Here is a 16577-nt window from a genome sequence, read left to right on the forward strand (position 1 = left end):
TTTGATTAGTAAATCCCTGCTGTCCCTGTTTTATATCTGAAAGGGAAAACTGAGGCAAGCAGTGTGAAGAGACAAGGAGGGATGTCATATATCAGAATGACGCCCACACAGCTCCACTGAAGTATTGATCTTATGAGTTGCATTACAGAGCGTGTTAGGTTTAACCTCTTCAACCACTGACCCACAACAGTAATGGACTCTTGCCTAGAGCTGCAGACTTGGCATATGGAAGGACTTCCTTTATCATCAGCGTACCATAGCCAGAAAAAGAGAGTACATTTTCCTATATTTGAAAAACGTTGGAATGGTTTCCCTCTTACTGTTAGGTAATCCAATCCAAGGGACATTTTTAGCCAATTTTTTTAGCCATCGTCATCATTACGTTTTCAAGTGTTCTCAGATTCTAGGAATGGTAATCAACGATCTGTTGGTTGGTCCATATAGTAGCCGTTGAAATATTTTAACAGCTACTAGATGGATTGCCATGAAATTTTGTACAGACACTCCTGATCCCCAGAAGATAAATCATAAGACATAATAAGACTTTGCTGATCCCGTGTCTTTTTCTCTAGCACCACCAAGAGGTTCCTGTTTTTGGTTTTAAGCAATTGGTTTGTGATCGCTATGAAATTTGATACAGACATTCATGTTCCCCTTAGGATGAATTTAATAACTTAGTTGATCCTCTGACTTTTCTTCTAGTGCCATCACCAGGTCAGACATTTATCGAGTACTTTGGTTTATAGCCAAATACCTGCTAAACGAATTCCTATCACTCTCAGATGTACTTTTTATTTTTAATGATAATTAGAAATAATTATAAATGTAAGCATGCCAACATGCTAAACTAATACAGCTGTTTTGTTGTTTTTGTGCCTGTTGTGATCATGCTTTTTTGATGTTGTGTGCAAAATGTTTTAAATTATGAAGCATTTTGTAGCTGTTTAAAAAAATAAGAAAAATAAGAAAAATTAAGTACAGTCAATTTTATATACTTTACTTAGAAGTGATCAGCACTCATCTCCTCAGCAGATGTTTACATCTGCTCATTTTTTGTTTATATGGGATAAAGTTCAAACACATGATGTCGGCACAGATTTACAAAACACTTATCTACTGTGATATGTTTTTAATATATATCCACAAGTAATCTTATCATTTAAATAATTCATATACTAAACAGGACTCATAGCAGTGACTGTGACCTTGTCCCAGTATGGAAGGAGACAAACCCCATTACCTTATCATCACCTGCAATGCTGCAGAGATGCTCACATACACACATAACATGTGCACAAAGGCTTGCTAAAATTAACACACATGATATAAAAGATGTCACACACACATCATGTTCATGGCTGGGCACACAGCCTAATAAGCTTAGAGGTGGAGCTGTAAATTATCAATATATGGAGGAGAACCAGTTTCCATTATAATGGATCTTCATCACTCTCACTCTATGTGCAGCTGGACACTAACTCAAAGGATGGCAGGAGAGTGAAAGTGTGATGATGATGATGGCATGAATGTAGCTGCAGCGCTGCTGTTATGAGTGTGTGGAAATGGTGGGCGCCCTGAAGCAGCTGTCTTATCTTTGCACTGCAGGATGTTCAACGTTTAGTGGCAGTCAAACAAACAATCCATGACAGAGAAAAGAGAGACTGTGTGTAAAAAAGAGAGGGTGAGTTTGAACACATGAAAGGTCTGTGTGCTTACTTATTTGCATGTTTTTGGCACAAATTTATGTTTCTGTCTACACGTGCTTGCCCCTGCTTCCTTCTTTTTCTGAAGTCTAACAGTATGATGCCATGAGCAATGTTGTGTGCTTAATGGGTTAATGTGGCACATGTGCACGCTAACACAATAATGATGATGATGTGGTCACACAAACACAAAGAACATTCTGTACCCTAAATAATGTTCAGCTTCACAGATGGCATCACAATGCTCTTTATCTATTTGTATTCCAATATAAATACAAAATGCAAATAACAATATAAATGCATATTTGGTTGAACTGGTGTTTGAGCCACAGTAAAAGATGTTTGGTTCAATTAGCCATAGCAAAATTAGAAAAATGTACCAGCAAGCAAAGTGTGGTACATCTGGGAATATGCTGTTGCTACAAATCTATGAAAATATAAACATGACTGTGTAGATCATTACTGTTTCATATGTTTTAATTGTTTTATTGCTTGTATTTCATTTATGTACCCAGGACTCCCTTGAAGGCAGTTGATAGTGAGTGAAATAAAGTAAATTCCAATGAATGTAATTATGTCAGTCATTTATCTTCCAGTTCGCTGACTTGGCTGCGTTAAACAGATTTTACTGGCATCAGAAACTGGAATAGAAGTAACCCAACAAACTGATTAACAATTCTCAACATCAGAGAATGGACATTCTCTCCAACCACGTGTTCCAGATGTTGTGCTGAACATTACTCCACCACCAAAATAGAACTATTTATTGATTTAAAAAGGGAGGAAAACTATTACAAATACCCAAAAGATTAAGACTTAGGGTGTTCCCCTCTGTTCTTATTCCTGTATTGCATGGTCACTTCTTGTTTAGCTTGTTTAATATATATTGTTTTTAACAGATGAACTGAGAAAGCTTATTTTAAACCACGTTTCATTAAAAGTCATAAATATATGTTGCTGTTGTTTTTTTTTTCGTCCCTGCTTTCTGCAAAAGATGAGTGAATGTGGGAGGAAACAGAAAATAACTTTCTTTCCTCCAGAAACTTTGTACTAAAATAGCAGAATTCTAGACAGTATAAATGCAAATTTTTTGACTGACGTGAGAATTATTTCAAATGTAATTCTAACAAATCGCCACATACTTCCAGTAAACACATTCATACATGAGCAAATTTTAACAATGAGGTGAACAAGCTGCTTGTAATATTTGTACTTGTTGCATGAAAATATCTATCTTTATGTGTTTGCAGATATCGTTATTGTGCAGCCTGGTGACAGTGAGTAAGGTGTCTGTCCTTCAAATGGATGATCTGATGGGGAAGTGTCCTTGAGCAAGACAATGAATAGCAATCAGCTCTGTGTGTGACCTCTGACCTATCTTAGTCTTTCCCCCCTTTACTCTTTGTTGTCTGCTGTTAATTGTCTGCTTGTTCTTATTTGAGGTCTTTATCTTTCACTCTTCTATCAACACTTTCTCCTTTCCTGGTTCACCCTTCCCTCCTGCCGCTACCTTGTCTTCTTTTTTTGTAAAATCCGCCCGCTCTGCCAGTCTCATTTCAAATCTGTTTTATGTTTTAATCTGCTTAATCTGTTTTTTTTCCACAGTCGCTCCACCTCGTTTCCTCTCCTATTCCTTCCTACACCCTACCGATTTGTTGCTGTCATTCTCACAGCTCACGTATTGCAACCCACCATATCATCCTATATTTTGTCTTATCAACCATCTCTCTTTCTTTACCCCTCACCCATTTCTTTGTTGATGTTTCTGTCCCTGCCTCCCTGTCTTCTATCCTGCCATCTCATCTCTTTCTAGCTCCTCTCAGTTGCAAGCACAAGTCAGAAAAAGGGATTATTTCTCTTTAGTCATCTTCGGAGGAGCATCAAAGAGGCGCCGGCAAGTGGGATAAGAATAGAAAACTGATACTATTTATAACTTGCTCCAAAGAATGCCTACCAGCCGAAACAATAGCAATGCCTCAGCATTGCTCATACACACATGCACACACACTCATGCACACAGCCACCCACTAAAAAAAAAAAAAAAAAAAAACAGAAGCTGGTAAGTAAAATAACTGCACCACCTCAGCTACACACACACTCGCACTGCTCGAGTAAAAGACAAATGCAGTGAAAAACAATACCAGTGTCCACATGCATCTTTAATTAGTCTGTGTTAGTGATGTATTGATAAGGTAACCTGCACAAAAATAGAAGCAGAGCAAATCATCACGATATATTTCAAGCTTTCAAGTTATTGCAGGTTATTTTTGTGCCAAGCAGTAATTTCTTGCTAAGTAAGCTGAATTAATGTCCATAATTGCAGAACTTTGGCTCAGTGGCTACTTTTAAATCTTTCATGCAAGCAAGCTATGGTTACCCCACCCTCCAAACACACACACACGCACGTGCACACACATATACACACACACACTCGTTCTGTAGCGCATCACTGACAACTGACTGATGTTGGCCTCATGAAGAACAGTGATCTCCTTTAATTATACATGATGTGTCACAGAGAAGGAGGAGGAAGAGAGAGATAGAGGGTAGGGAGAGAGGGAGGAAGAAGATATAGATGAGAGATGTAAAAATAGAAAGTGAGAAAAGGTGGTCAGAGGAGTAAATATGAAGCTGAAAGTGGAGCAGAGAATTAGTGGGGGTGAAAGAGAGCAGGAGAGGGAGGAATGAGCAGATGAGAGCAAGGAGGAGACAAGAGAGGGAAAGAGAAAGAGACGGGAGGATGAGAAGAAACGAGTGGATGATGACGGGGAGAGGAGCTGAAAGCAGAGGAGGTCACTGTCTATTGATCTTGACGTGTCTCTCCTGCAGCAGGTCTGACTTAACATTACCACTGAACATGAGAGCAGCAGGCTGGATACGCTCAAACCCCCGAGGCTGTAGACACACATACAAAACACACACACCTGCACAGACACAGCCACATACCCAAACACAAATACACACACACACACATCCTCTCCACCTGTCTTATATTCTGCTGTAAGGCTATTCTTAGTGTCACAGTAAACAACTTAAAAACAATTATGCTCTGCTGGTTGTCATCATGTCTTTCAACCCAGAACCTGAAATCTTTTCCAAACCACCGTTATCCATCTGAATGTAGACAGAGAAAACAGATCCAGCTTTCCCTGATACACAAATATACATGAAGAATAATCTGGAAAGATGATTATGTATTTATGGCAGCCTAATTTTTAGTTCTCTTGCAATTTCTTTGTAAGAGTTGTGTGGCGCATTTTCATTCTGATGGACTTGTGCTGAACCTCACACTTGGTGTTGTCTAGCTGCGTGTGAACTGTGAGAAAATAATACAGTAACATTTAAAGCAACACTTCTTTCAAAACTTTACAGCTTTTTATTAAATTAAATTTGGGATTATTCATTGTGTAATATTCATTGTCCTGTTTATTCTGTTTCATTCCATTTCATTTTATATTTCATTTTACTCTAAATATATTTTTTTATAACAGCTTGCGTTTCTTTTATATTTTGTCCTAATGCCATTTATGTTTAATTTAAAGTAATTGTCTCATTGCGTAAAGGTGCTGTTCAAGTAATGGCTTTGATGTTATTTTTGCAGTTGCAGTAATGAGACGTGTTGCGCAATGGCCATTAATCGATTTTGCAGGCAAAATTGCATTCTCTATTGCCCAGGAAATAATGACATTTATTTCACGGCTTTTCAAGATATTTTAAAGTTTTCTTTCAGTCAGGATTATCCATGCAGTGCCAAACACTCTGCCCCAAGGGGACTTGCCTAATATGCATCTGCCTTTTATGTAAAGTTAAGAACTGATGCCTTAGAGTAAAGTTAAAGGAAATAAGGTCATCACAGACTCATATTAAGAAAACTGTTCAGTTGTGACGCATTTGAGAACAATTTTACCACAAGATTTTTATGATGCCATTCAATCCAGTCTGGCATCTCATCGTGACCTACATATTCTGTACAACGGAGAGAAGAAGAACAGACAACATAAGAAAGACAGACAGCGACAATGCAGAGGGAAAAAATAAGCAGATAAAGTAAGAGATTGAAGTCCCCATACGGTGGAAAGAGGAGAAGTGCTGTCGAGCAGCAGAAATGTAGCATGAGGAGCACAGGATGTCATGAAATATGTAGGAAGGAGCAACTCAGCACCGGAACACAAAGCCATTAAAGAAAGCCCTGGAAAATGCATTCAGCTAGAAATATAACTGTCCATTTCCTCATCATGCATAGATACAGAGACACACAGCTAAAAGCACACACACACACAGACACACCTTCATATTCACAAGCTTGCACTCATGCAAGAACACTTTAACGTCCTCAGACATGTACCCAGAGTTTAACACACTTTTTGTGCACTGAGAGACACAAGCACGCAGGTATACATGCATGTGAGCACTAAAACACAAAGAAACAGACTCTTTCCTTTTCTCTCAGTTCACTTAATGCTGTTCTGTGAATCATTGATTGGGTACATGTAGAAGATCAGCGAAACAGTTAGTTTGACATGAAGCGAGTGTTTTCACTCTTTCAGGGTCAGGCAACAAGGCAGCTGACAACTTCTTTTGAAGGTGGCTCAGAGTGAAACGAGGTGCCCCTTGGATCTGAATTCACTCATTGTGCTCCCAGCTCTGTTCAGCTCACTGGGTTGTCAACAAGCTGGTGCTGCTTTGAAGGATTAGGTGCAATGCTGAAGATGTATTAGAATAGAATTTCATAGAACAGAAAAATGTCAAGCCATATAACATAGCACTGCACGTTTTTATGCACCAAACGTGTGATTAATGAATTATGAGAATTCTGATTCATAATTTGGCAGATTCACTGGATTTTACTTTTACATGTCTGGCAGCAGCTCTAGCTCAGGGCTGGAGACCCCCCAGGAGTCAGGCATGATCCACACAACTGGATCTACAATAATTTGTTTGTGGAAACAAGAGAAACTTCTATTTTCCTTTGTTCATGCAGCCAAAAATGGCTTCAAAATTAGATCTCAAGTGAGTCAGTCGTTAAAACCTAATCCATTAACTGCATCCAATCATCAGGTTTTATTCCTTTCATGTCAGTATTCCAACTGACTGGGTTTCATTTTTAGGGTGGTGGCTTGTGCATCAGTTCCTTGTGGGCTCAAATTAACCCCTGCATTATAAATCCAAGTCTGGTCAGGAACACTGATCTACTGCTAATGTTGCCGGGCTAATTTATCAGAAAACCACAGTCCAGAGCTGCAGTTCTAGGAAAGTATTAACACAAAAGCCATTCAAAATAAAAATAAAAAAGATAAAGAGAAAACACCTGTTATTATGCTGCAGATTGTAACTCACAGATCAACTCTTTTGCTCAAAGCCTGATCCCACTCAACGTGAGCAGAGAGCAGGTCATGATCTTGACCATATGATAACATTTTATTACAGCAGTTTAAGTACATGCAAACATCTCAGAAATACATCCTCCTGCTTGTTTCATTCACTCGCTGCCACACTGAGCAGGTTTTGACAAGAAAAGAAAAAGCAATGAAAAGAAGTGGGGGGGGGGGGGGGGGGGGGGGGGGGCGTTGAAGTTCATCATTAGTCATAAAGGATTGTGGACTGTGGCTACCTGAGTCATTCTGTTAAAGATCTATTATGTCCCTCATGTTGTCTCAGATCACAACATGACATCACAAATTCATTAATAAACACATCTGTTCTTACAACTCCATTTTAGTGTGTTATAAATCATTTATTAAAATGTTTATATACTGAATACAGGGGACTTAAACTTTAGAGTCTCTCCAAGCAGTTTAGAGTAAAAACTTGTCTTTCTGTAAAAACCCTGTATTTCTGTCTGTTTTTCAAGAATTTATAAGAAATGCCTGGTTTTAACTTGACAGTGCAGCCACTTATCAGCTGAGTGATATACAGGAATGACTTTTTTGGCTGTAGGGCAGGGACACCTGAAGACTATGTGGTGGAGCAGACAACAGAAGTGAGAGCACACGCATAAACCACAACTGTCTACCTACCTCTTTCCCACACAGGCGCACCCACCCACACACACACACACCCACACACACACACACACACACACACACAGATTCACATGACTGATTGCAATCAATAACTGAAACAGAAATCGTTTCTGTCCTTGTTATCATTTGTATTATCACCACCACACCCATGGAGCTCCATCCTAACTTCTCTCCATGTGGACCCAACACAAATACAGGGATCACTGTTGGATATAACCCCCCCCCCCCCCCCCCCTTCCGCGCGCACTACATATCTCATAAAGGCAGTATAAAGCAAAGCAGGCGACCTCTCCAGTAAATCACAGCAGCATGGAAACTAGACGAACAATACGTTCTGACCTTAGTCGTACAAAATGACCATACATTGTTGTTTCGACCTCAGAACGTGAATAGTTTTAATTCACCCGTATGAGGAAATTCATCTGCTGCGTCCACATGATTGTTTGCAGTAATCACACAACACAGTGCATGAGGTGGATGAGGCTTTTCGTTTACCTGGATGCTGCAGGAGATCTCGGAGTCGTCCAGTAACCGGATCGTGCAGAGGATCTCCTGGTCCATGGAGCGGATGCTGGGGCTGCGAAACCGGAGCATTTTCATCCTTCTGTCGGTTCTGTTTCAGCTCCTCATGTCAGCGGATCCACAGGCAGACCGGACGCTCACGTACACACACACAGACACGGAGGACTCACGCATACACGCGCAGGCTATACATTTAAGTGCCTTTCAGTCGGGTCCTGTCACCCCTTGTGACGCCCTTGGAAATGAATGGATGGATGGAGAGATGGATGGATGGATAAGAGAATGGATGGATGCAACAGAGCGGGAGAGAGGAGAGCTTGGATCCGTCTCCTTCCTACCCACTAATGGACCTACATGAGGGAGGATGGCTTTTTCCCTTTTCCCCTCTCTCTCTCCCTCTCCTTCTCTCTCTCCCCCTCTCTTGCTCACCCCCACTTTTTTTCTCTCGCTTTCTAAATTTCAGCATGAACCTTCACACTGCAGCTATGGTCCCACGTGTATCAGACTGCCAGATGCTGAATGTAAATTACCTGCCCTTTGGTATTTTAAATACATCCTTTGACAATAAATGTATGTTTTCATCATAAAAATATATTTACACATTGATTTTATGCGATGGGTTCATCCAAGTTTTAAGGGTGATTAAAACAAACTTTTGTCCGAACGCATTATTTTATAGGCTATTGATGAATTAATTATGTATTTAACAGTCATATGGGTGGAAGAAAACAGGACCTTGTGCTCACCTTTACAGCGTTGCCTTTAACTTGTGCAGCTACACATTAATTTATGTGCTACCTATGAGTATCACATTGTTTAATAGTATTTCACAAAGGGATCGAAAAACGCAAACAGCTTTTTCTAACCGTGATATTATTTGATTTTCACAAGTAACGATGTCACATGCAATTTGGCTGCTACGTAATCTGAACGCGTTATCGAACAGAGCGCGGCCCCTTTAATTGGGAACGTGGCTGACGTGCGTCCTGCGTCATCGCGTACTTCAGAGGAACAACCCGCGGCCATGGTGCAGGAGTGACAGTAGAGTGTCAGGTTCAGCGGACATTTCAGACAGATTTCATGTTTTTATTTTTATTTATTTATTTATTTAGTTCTTACTATGAGGGTTTTGTTTTGCTAAAATCGAATTAAATAAATTCTTATTCTCAGAGTCACCGGCCGAAACAGTTGTAGGGTGTTTGAACATCTCAGAAATAATGAAGTATGGCAAGTGGTAGGCTACACCTGTGCAGGGTATTCTTATTATTTAACGATTGTATACTTAAAGATCCCTACGGCAACACCACCGGTTCATTATAACGGTAACATCCAGTGGCGGAATGTATTTACTGTATTTTCTCTGCAAATGGCGCCGGGACTTTGTACTCTGATACAAGTAAAAGTCCTGCATTCAAATTTAACTTCAGTACAAAAGTATTATCAGAATAATATTAGTTTAATGTTGTAGCCGGTAAAGAGGGAGCTAATTTGAATTACTTTATATACTCATAGGTGGCGTTTGAACTTTACCCACAAGGATCAGTGACGTCTTGTATTAATCTATAATAATCAGTCATAAGTTTTTAGTTTGTATTATTAAGTGGTAATATTCAGGTTTTTCAAGTTTCAGTTACTAGTCAGTTTGCAAATTAAGATTTGCACCACACAGAGTTCTTATATGTTATAAATGAAACTACCCAGAAGTATGCACAACTTAAGCTGAAACAGTTGACTGAAAGAAACGTATTCGGCAACTATTCTGATAATTGGCAAAAGTCATTGTTCATGAAATGCCATTGTTGTGTCATTGTGCTTTTTAACTTTTCTGCGTTGAGTTCTTTTACTTTTAATACTTTTAGTAAATTTTTCTAATTATACTTACATATTTTTATATTTTCAGTGCAGGACTTGTACATATTGTGGAGTATTTTTATAGAGTGGTATCAGCACTTTTACTATTGGTAACATTACATGAGCACTGATATTATTTCTACATATTGCTATGGTTGAGATGTTATCACATGTAAGATTTGTTGACATTGAAGAGAAGTTTAGCATGTTAACTGTTATAACGTGCTATTTCTTCTTTTGTCCAGGTCAGCATAGGACCTGCCTTTGGATTCCTGAAGATTCACAGACAGGATGATCTACATCATAATGGGAGTCTCAGGCTGTGGAAAGTATGCATACTGTCTATCTGTCTATCTGTTTATTTAGTGCAAGCGCATTGAGACGAATATATCCAACATATTTAAGTTTACCAAGTCACATGAAGAAAGAAATGTAAATGCTCTGGAGGAAATAAATTAGGTATTTGTTTAAATTTGTGATTAGTAGGTGGTAGTTTCTCAACTATTAAAATATAAAATTAGTTGATCTATTCACTATTCAATTAATCGACTAGTCATTTTAGTTCTAAGCAATAGCATGTCTATGACAGTAAACCTTTGGCTTAAAGCAGTAGAGATGTCAAGTTTTTTTGTAACTTAAAAACTTTTATTCGTTCAGTTTTGTTCCTTTTCTTATACAGAAGCAGTCTGGGGGCTTTTCTTTCAGAAAAGGTAACTGGACCCACTCCCCACTCCTCTACACACACTCCATTCATGCTTGTACTCACACATTACTTGTTGCTCACCTGTTGGTGTGTTTCCATTCATCAGCTGGGCTGGACCCTGCATGAAGGGGATAACTTCCACCCACGGGAGAACGTTGAGAAGATGGCTCGGGGTGAACCGCTCACAGATAAGGTCAGCCTACATCTTAAAAAGAATGTTGTTGATTTTAACCACTTGCTTCATGTCCTGCAAGAAGAAGAGCACACAACTCCACTGACCACAATTATACTTGGTTATTTAATTATACTAGGTTCTCTGTTTTTTGCAACACAGAACTGGTGTATTTAATGTGTGTTTAATGAGGCACAGGAAGGGTTTATGTTCATATATGTATGTGATGTGCCAATCATTCAGCCTACTATAAATCCTCAGTTTCCCTAGCCCTTTACAGTGTGTACCTCAACTGCAAAGAGCACCAGGCCTTTAAATACACTTGATGGGCTCTTTATTAGGTATACCTGTACAGTCTAATGCAATGTGATACATCAGCTCTGACATAATTCTCCCCAGTTTTTGCTGACATTGTCAGAAATGTATAAATTCAGTTATATGTTTGTTACCGAGGTGGTGTTGTAGTAGTCTACATTATACATTCATGAGGGGGGTACATTGTTCAGGTCACTTCTGTATATAATGCAGTCCAGTACAACACCATCCCTAATTATGACCTAAAGCATTTACAGCAATTTAATATACACTTCTATGACAGTGTCAACAAAAACTGAACATGATAGGCACCACTCACAGATGGGTTCAGCCTAAGTGTGTGTGCTTGTGTGTGTGTGTGTTGAGTGATGCACCATTTCTTTTTAGTCATGAGTAAGTCTTTCTCTCAGAATTACAGCCAAAGAAAGTTCAACAAGAAGCTGTAGAGAGCTTCACTAGAGCAGACAGTGAAAGCAGCAGGGAGGGACACTGAGCTACTCCTAACAACCCACAGTCCTACAATTCAGTTGAGTCATTTATTTTTATTGGTTCAATATTTATCTTTTCCCTGTCCATGCTGACTTTCAAAATAAAGGGAGACCTCCAAACAATTGACTGGCTGCCTCCCAAAAGATGAGTATACAAGCTTACAGGCAGAGCAGCCGCGCAGCCAGCATTTGGCAGCCTTTGGCTGGTAGCTGTGTTTGGTGGCTGATGATAACCTCCCACTCAGAAATCTGCTCTGAGCGGTGGAGAGTTACCCTGGGACCTGATCTGTCCAATGCTCTGGCATACTTGAAAAATACTCAACAGTTGGTAGTTCGAGAATAAATGATGAGGTGAAGCGGAAATATAAATTCAGGATTACCGTCAGGCTGTGGCAAAAATATGTCTTTGAAGATGGTATCAGAGTTGGCAGGTTGAGGTTGGCATAACCAAACAGGACATGAGCATGCTCAGAAGCCTGGAAATAAGGGAATGTGATTCTTCTCATTTGAGTTCAGCTCTTCATGTTAAAGGCATTGCTGTGTGAAGAAATGACTCCAGTCCACTTGTAACCAATTTAGGACTAATTCTATTTCTAATTGCAGTGTAATCAAAGATGTGTTTGTGCTGCCATGTCTGCCTTCCTGGTCTCTGTTTGAATCCCTGATTGGTTCTTTAGATTCTTTGAGTTAAGTCCATTAAAACACAAAATATTGGCAACTTGGAATAATCAGATCCACTCTAGGCACTTCTCCATAGTTTCGTGAATCTAGTTATCTTTTTCAGATTTCACATACATTTTTCAGATGTTTTTCATATCTGAATGTAGTATTTTCAGAGGAGCAACATCTCCTCATAGGGTTAGAATAACTTTCAGCCTGATGACGCAGTCAGGCTGAGCTCACTCTGTGATGCTCTGTAGAGCACAGCTTGCCTCTCTGACAGCCAATGATATGCTGAAACCAGGAGTCTATGCAATTAGATTCACCCACACTCTTGTCTTAAAGGACAAGGCCAGAATCTGTATTCATGATAGTTACCTCAAAAGTGAGACAGTGCCTTCCTTTGCTTTCCTGAAGCAAGAGAAACTTTACTAAGATTTATTTTCCTTCATAATATTATTTACATTTTGGAGGAGATTCTAAGCTGCATTATTTCTCAACCAAAAATTACAGTAGACAATAAGAGAAATGAGAGGAGAAAGAAATGGGAGTGACATGCCACTGAGGTCCTCAGCTGGAAGCAGAAAGGAGACGGTGTGTTTCACAGTTGGCACTTTAACCCCTAGGGTGCCCTTGAACATTTCTTTAAAAGGTTAAGAGCTGCCTCTGTAGACAATGATAAATCTACAAAGAAAAACTAAACCTCCTGTCACCATAATCTAATATCTTAAAGCTGTTTATAACAAAAATATAACCGGCGATGATGATGTTTGTCTCTCCAGGACAGATTTCCTTGGCTTCTCAAACTACATGAAGTAATTCAGAGGTAAGAATAATCAAAGCTCTTACATGTGCATGCATACATATAAATGCTGCATATACACACACACACATACAGATTATTACGCACACACACACCCTCACATGTAAAACACAAAATAGTTTTTAATTAGAGAAAGGGAAAAAGATGATGGGTTTAGAGAGTGAGGGGTAGCCGAAGAGCAGAGGAGCGAGGTAAGGATATGCAGGCGTGAAATTGTCGAAAAAGATCAAAAATATCAAAGATGGTTTTGAAAATTGAGATGAAAACCAGGGAGCAGGGAAAGACAGTTTGGGAGAGTGAATACAGATTAAGTGAGTGAGAGTGTAGAGGAGAGGTGAGGGAGAATTGAAAAGTGTGCTATCTCTTTCTTAAAACGTCTGCTGCAACATCAAAGACATCTTTTCCTTAACACTTCCGCTCAGTCACACTTATTTTTCTCTATCTCATCATCCTTGTGTTCTTCCTTTTCTTCACTTTCACTGTTTGTGACTAGAGTTCACTTTACATTTGTTTAGTTTTACTTTGTTTGCCCGCGTTTTTTTGAAACATTTTTTTGTTGTCTACATAATATGTCAGGCTTCATTTCTGCCCTCACTAACTATCTGTACATCTGTGTGTGTTTCCACCCCAGAGAAAGGTGTTCAGGCTCTGATGCTTTTGTGGTATGCTCTGCTCTGAAGCGCCACTACAGGCAGATTCTGCTCTATGGGTCCAAAGCCCTCGCTTTCTCTACCGATCCAGACCAAGAAATCCTGCCTCCCAGCGTTCCCAGTGTCTTTTTTCTCTTCCTACATGGTGACTACAATCTCATTTACCAGAGGGTGATATCCCGGAGGGGACATTACATGAAAGCAGACCTGCTGCGTTCCCAATTTGATGTTTTAGAGCCTCCATTAGATGAGGAGAATGTGTTGTCACTGGACATCAGGAGGAGCATTACTGAATTGGCCACAGAGGTCGAAAAGCACATTTTCAGCCTCAAGTCATCACCAGTGATGCTGTAACCACCGCAGCTGACTGAAAAAGAGGCCATCATGATCATATTTTCAAGTGTTCTCAGTTTTTTAGGGATGGCAATGTTGGTCTGTCCAGACTCAAATGTCTCAGCACCTACTAGATGGATTGCCATGAAATTTTTACAGACATTCATTGTGCCCATAGGATGAAGCTTAAACACATCAGCAGTAGTTAGGACAAAGGGTACAAAGGGTGGCGTGACAGACAAGACAGGGCAAAAGACATTGCTGGAAGTCAACCTCAAGAAGAAAAGCATTACTCACAAAAATGCAAGATTAAACTGGTGCCAAAGACCATGGGAAGAGGCCTGATAGATATTGTCAAAATGTTCAGCAAAATGTTTAGCTCAGAACACCACTGTGCCTAAGTGGACGTTCTCAGAACTGCTATAGCATGACTGTGGACTTTTAATCCTGTCATGATCCAAAGTTCATCTCTTAGTGAAGGTGGGAAGTAAATCACTGTTGCTGTTGTGGTGTAAAATCACAGAGATTCTGAAAACAATTTGTTAGCGGAAAACTTAATGGTCTTAAGTGCCATTCTAATATATACAACAGAGTGTTTGACATTGGGACCAAGAAGGGCTTTTTTTGTGAATGAGACAGCAACTTTCAATAAAATGCAACAAAGAAAAAGGCCAGATATTCACATTGAAGAGAGTTTGGATTATAGGTCGGTTATAAACTTATGAAGAGGATTGTGGAAGCATTATAAAGGTTTGCACTGTGAAGATTCAATGTTTTCACAGTCATTTTGTTGTGGAATAACATCTGTTTGACTGCACAGACAAGAATTTATGATGGACAAATGCATTGGGAACATTTTTAAATCAGAAGAGCAGTCAACAGTAAACATTTTTTAACGTGATCATGAAAAAAAATGTATAAAGGTTTTTTACCGATTAGATCAACTCATTTTTATTTTGTTCCATGTCTGTGAGAGACCGGCAATATTTATAAGGGAAATTTGGCTTCTTGGCTTTGTAGACACTGTGTTGAACTGATTGACAATTGCACTGGCACAGGTTAATGAAATAAAAATGAACTGGTGATGATTTTGGTTGAATATTTTATAAGTTTTGGAATCCTGCGTTTTAGATTTTATTTATTTTTTATTTTGATGTTATACTTAAATATTTGCATCATGTGCTGACATTTCCATAACACTGTGAATTAAAACCGCAACTAACAGTCATTTTCATTTATGACTAAAATGTCAATTGCAGTTTCCTAAAGCTTGAGGTGACATTCTCCCATTGCTTGATATGTCTGATCATCAAATGTTGATCTTTAATAGTTGAAATAAATGCTCTGATGTTAAAAGTGCCATTTCTGTTTTTTGATTGGTCTGAAAAACTTTTCAAAGCCAACCTAAAGATTTTAATTTTAATCATGTGACAAAGAAAAGCAAGAAGCAAATCTTCACAGTTCAAGTTGAATTCATTTCTTAGACAAATTCAAAATCAAAGTACAATAGTTGACGATTCCTTGTTTATGTAGAGCAATGGATTTATCGGCTAATCACTTCAGATCTACAGAAAATAAACCTTTTTTTCTTTATCCCTGTGAATTTAACTTGCAAGGTTGTATGACTTTGTTTCAGTTTGGTTTAGAGGACAATTAACCGGTGGACATTCATTCTGCAGCCAGCTGTATTGATTTACCACATTTGCTTCATCTAACACTGATGTTGAAGTTCCTGACAACTTTGAATTGGTAAATGGATTAGTTTGGTAGTTTTGTTTTTTTTTTTTTATATCATTCAGTCTGTCAAACCACCTTTCATGCTCTGACATCAAATGCCAAATGCACCAGCCAATCTTACAGTACAATCTTCACACTGAATACAATAACGTTAAATGATTAAAGGGATTTAGACTGAACACCTTACTGCTACACATCACTGTGAGGTAGGTTTAGCTCTTCTGAGAGTAGGCTGTCACCAGATAAAAGGTCAAGGCTTTGTGATTCCTGTTTTCTGATCTGCTGTGCATCTTCAGAGAACATGCAAACATAAGTAGGTGACCATGAGCACCATGTTGCCACACTGTCTTACAACCAGACTCACACACACACACACATACACCTCAACACAGCACTGCAGAGCTGTTTTTGTGGTGTGACTCATCTTTAAACATCAACCCGAATATTTTAGGAGCTTCTAATCCCGAAAAAAAACCCCTTGGCTACTCTCATATCTCACACATCCAGACGAACCAGCGCGCACACACACCACTGGAGATTAAAACCCCCTCAGTCTGGCAGCAACACACAAACGCACACAGGTTGTCAAATGGATCA

General features: G+C 39.2%; 2 protein-coding genes across 5 annotated transcripts in view; one reads left to right on the top strand and one right to left on the bottom strand.

Moving 5' to 3' along the window:
• frmd3 (FERM domain containing 3) overlaps nucleotides 1–8326 on the bottom strand; it is a 46980-nt gene extending 38654 nt beyond the window's left edge. Inside the window, exon 1 of the mRNA XM_041042439.1 lies at nucleotides 8222–8326. Coding sequence (XP_040898373.1) covers nucleotides 8222–8326 — 105 coding nt within the window. The remainder of the gene's footprint in view (nucleotides 1–8221) is intronic.
• Nucleotides 8327–9253: 927 nt separating this feature from the next.
• LOC121184040 (probable gluconokinase) lies at nucleotides 9254–15583 on the top strand. 4 transcript variants are annotated; one of them, XM_041041399.1, is made up of 6 exons: nucleotides 9254–9301; nucleotides 10345–10428; nucleotides 10779–10809; nucleotides 10909–10995; nucleotides 13220–13263; nucleotides 13892–15583. In XM_041041399.1, exons 2-6 carry the CDS (start codon nucleotides 10391–10393, stop codon nucleotides 14262–14264), a joined length of 573 nt encoding a protein of 190 aa, XP_040897333.1. In that variant the 5' UTR covers nucleotides 9254–9301; nucleotides 10345–10390; the 3' UTR covers nucleotides 14265–15583. The 4 variants fall into 4 exon arrangements, with proteins under 4 accessions (XP_040897333.1, XP_040897332.1, XP_040897336.1 ...); XM_041041398.1 differs by having other exon boundaries at nucleotides 9277–9570; XM_041041402.1 differs by having other exon boundaries at nucleotides 9277–9570; nucleotides 10785–10809.
• Nucleotides 15584–16577: the final 994 nt, after the last annotated feature.

The sequence above is a fragment of the Toxotes jaculatrix genome, chromosome 7, assembly GCF_017976425.1.
Source record: "Toxotes jaculatrix isolate fToxJac2 chromosome 7, fToxJac2.pri, whole genome shotgun sequence".
NCBI classification, from domain to species: domain Eukaryota; kingdom Metazoa; phylum Chordata; class Actinopteri; family Toxotidae; genus Toxotes; species Toxotes jaculatrix.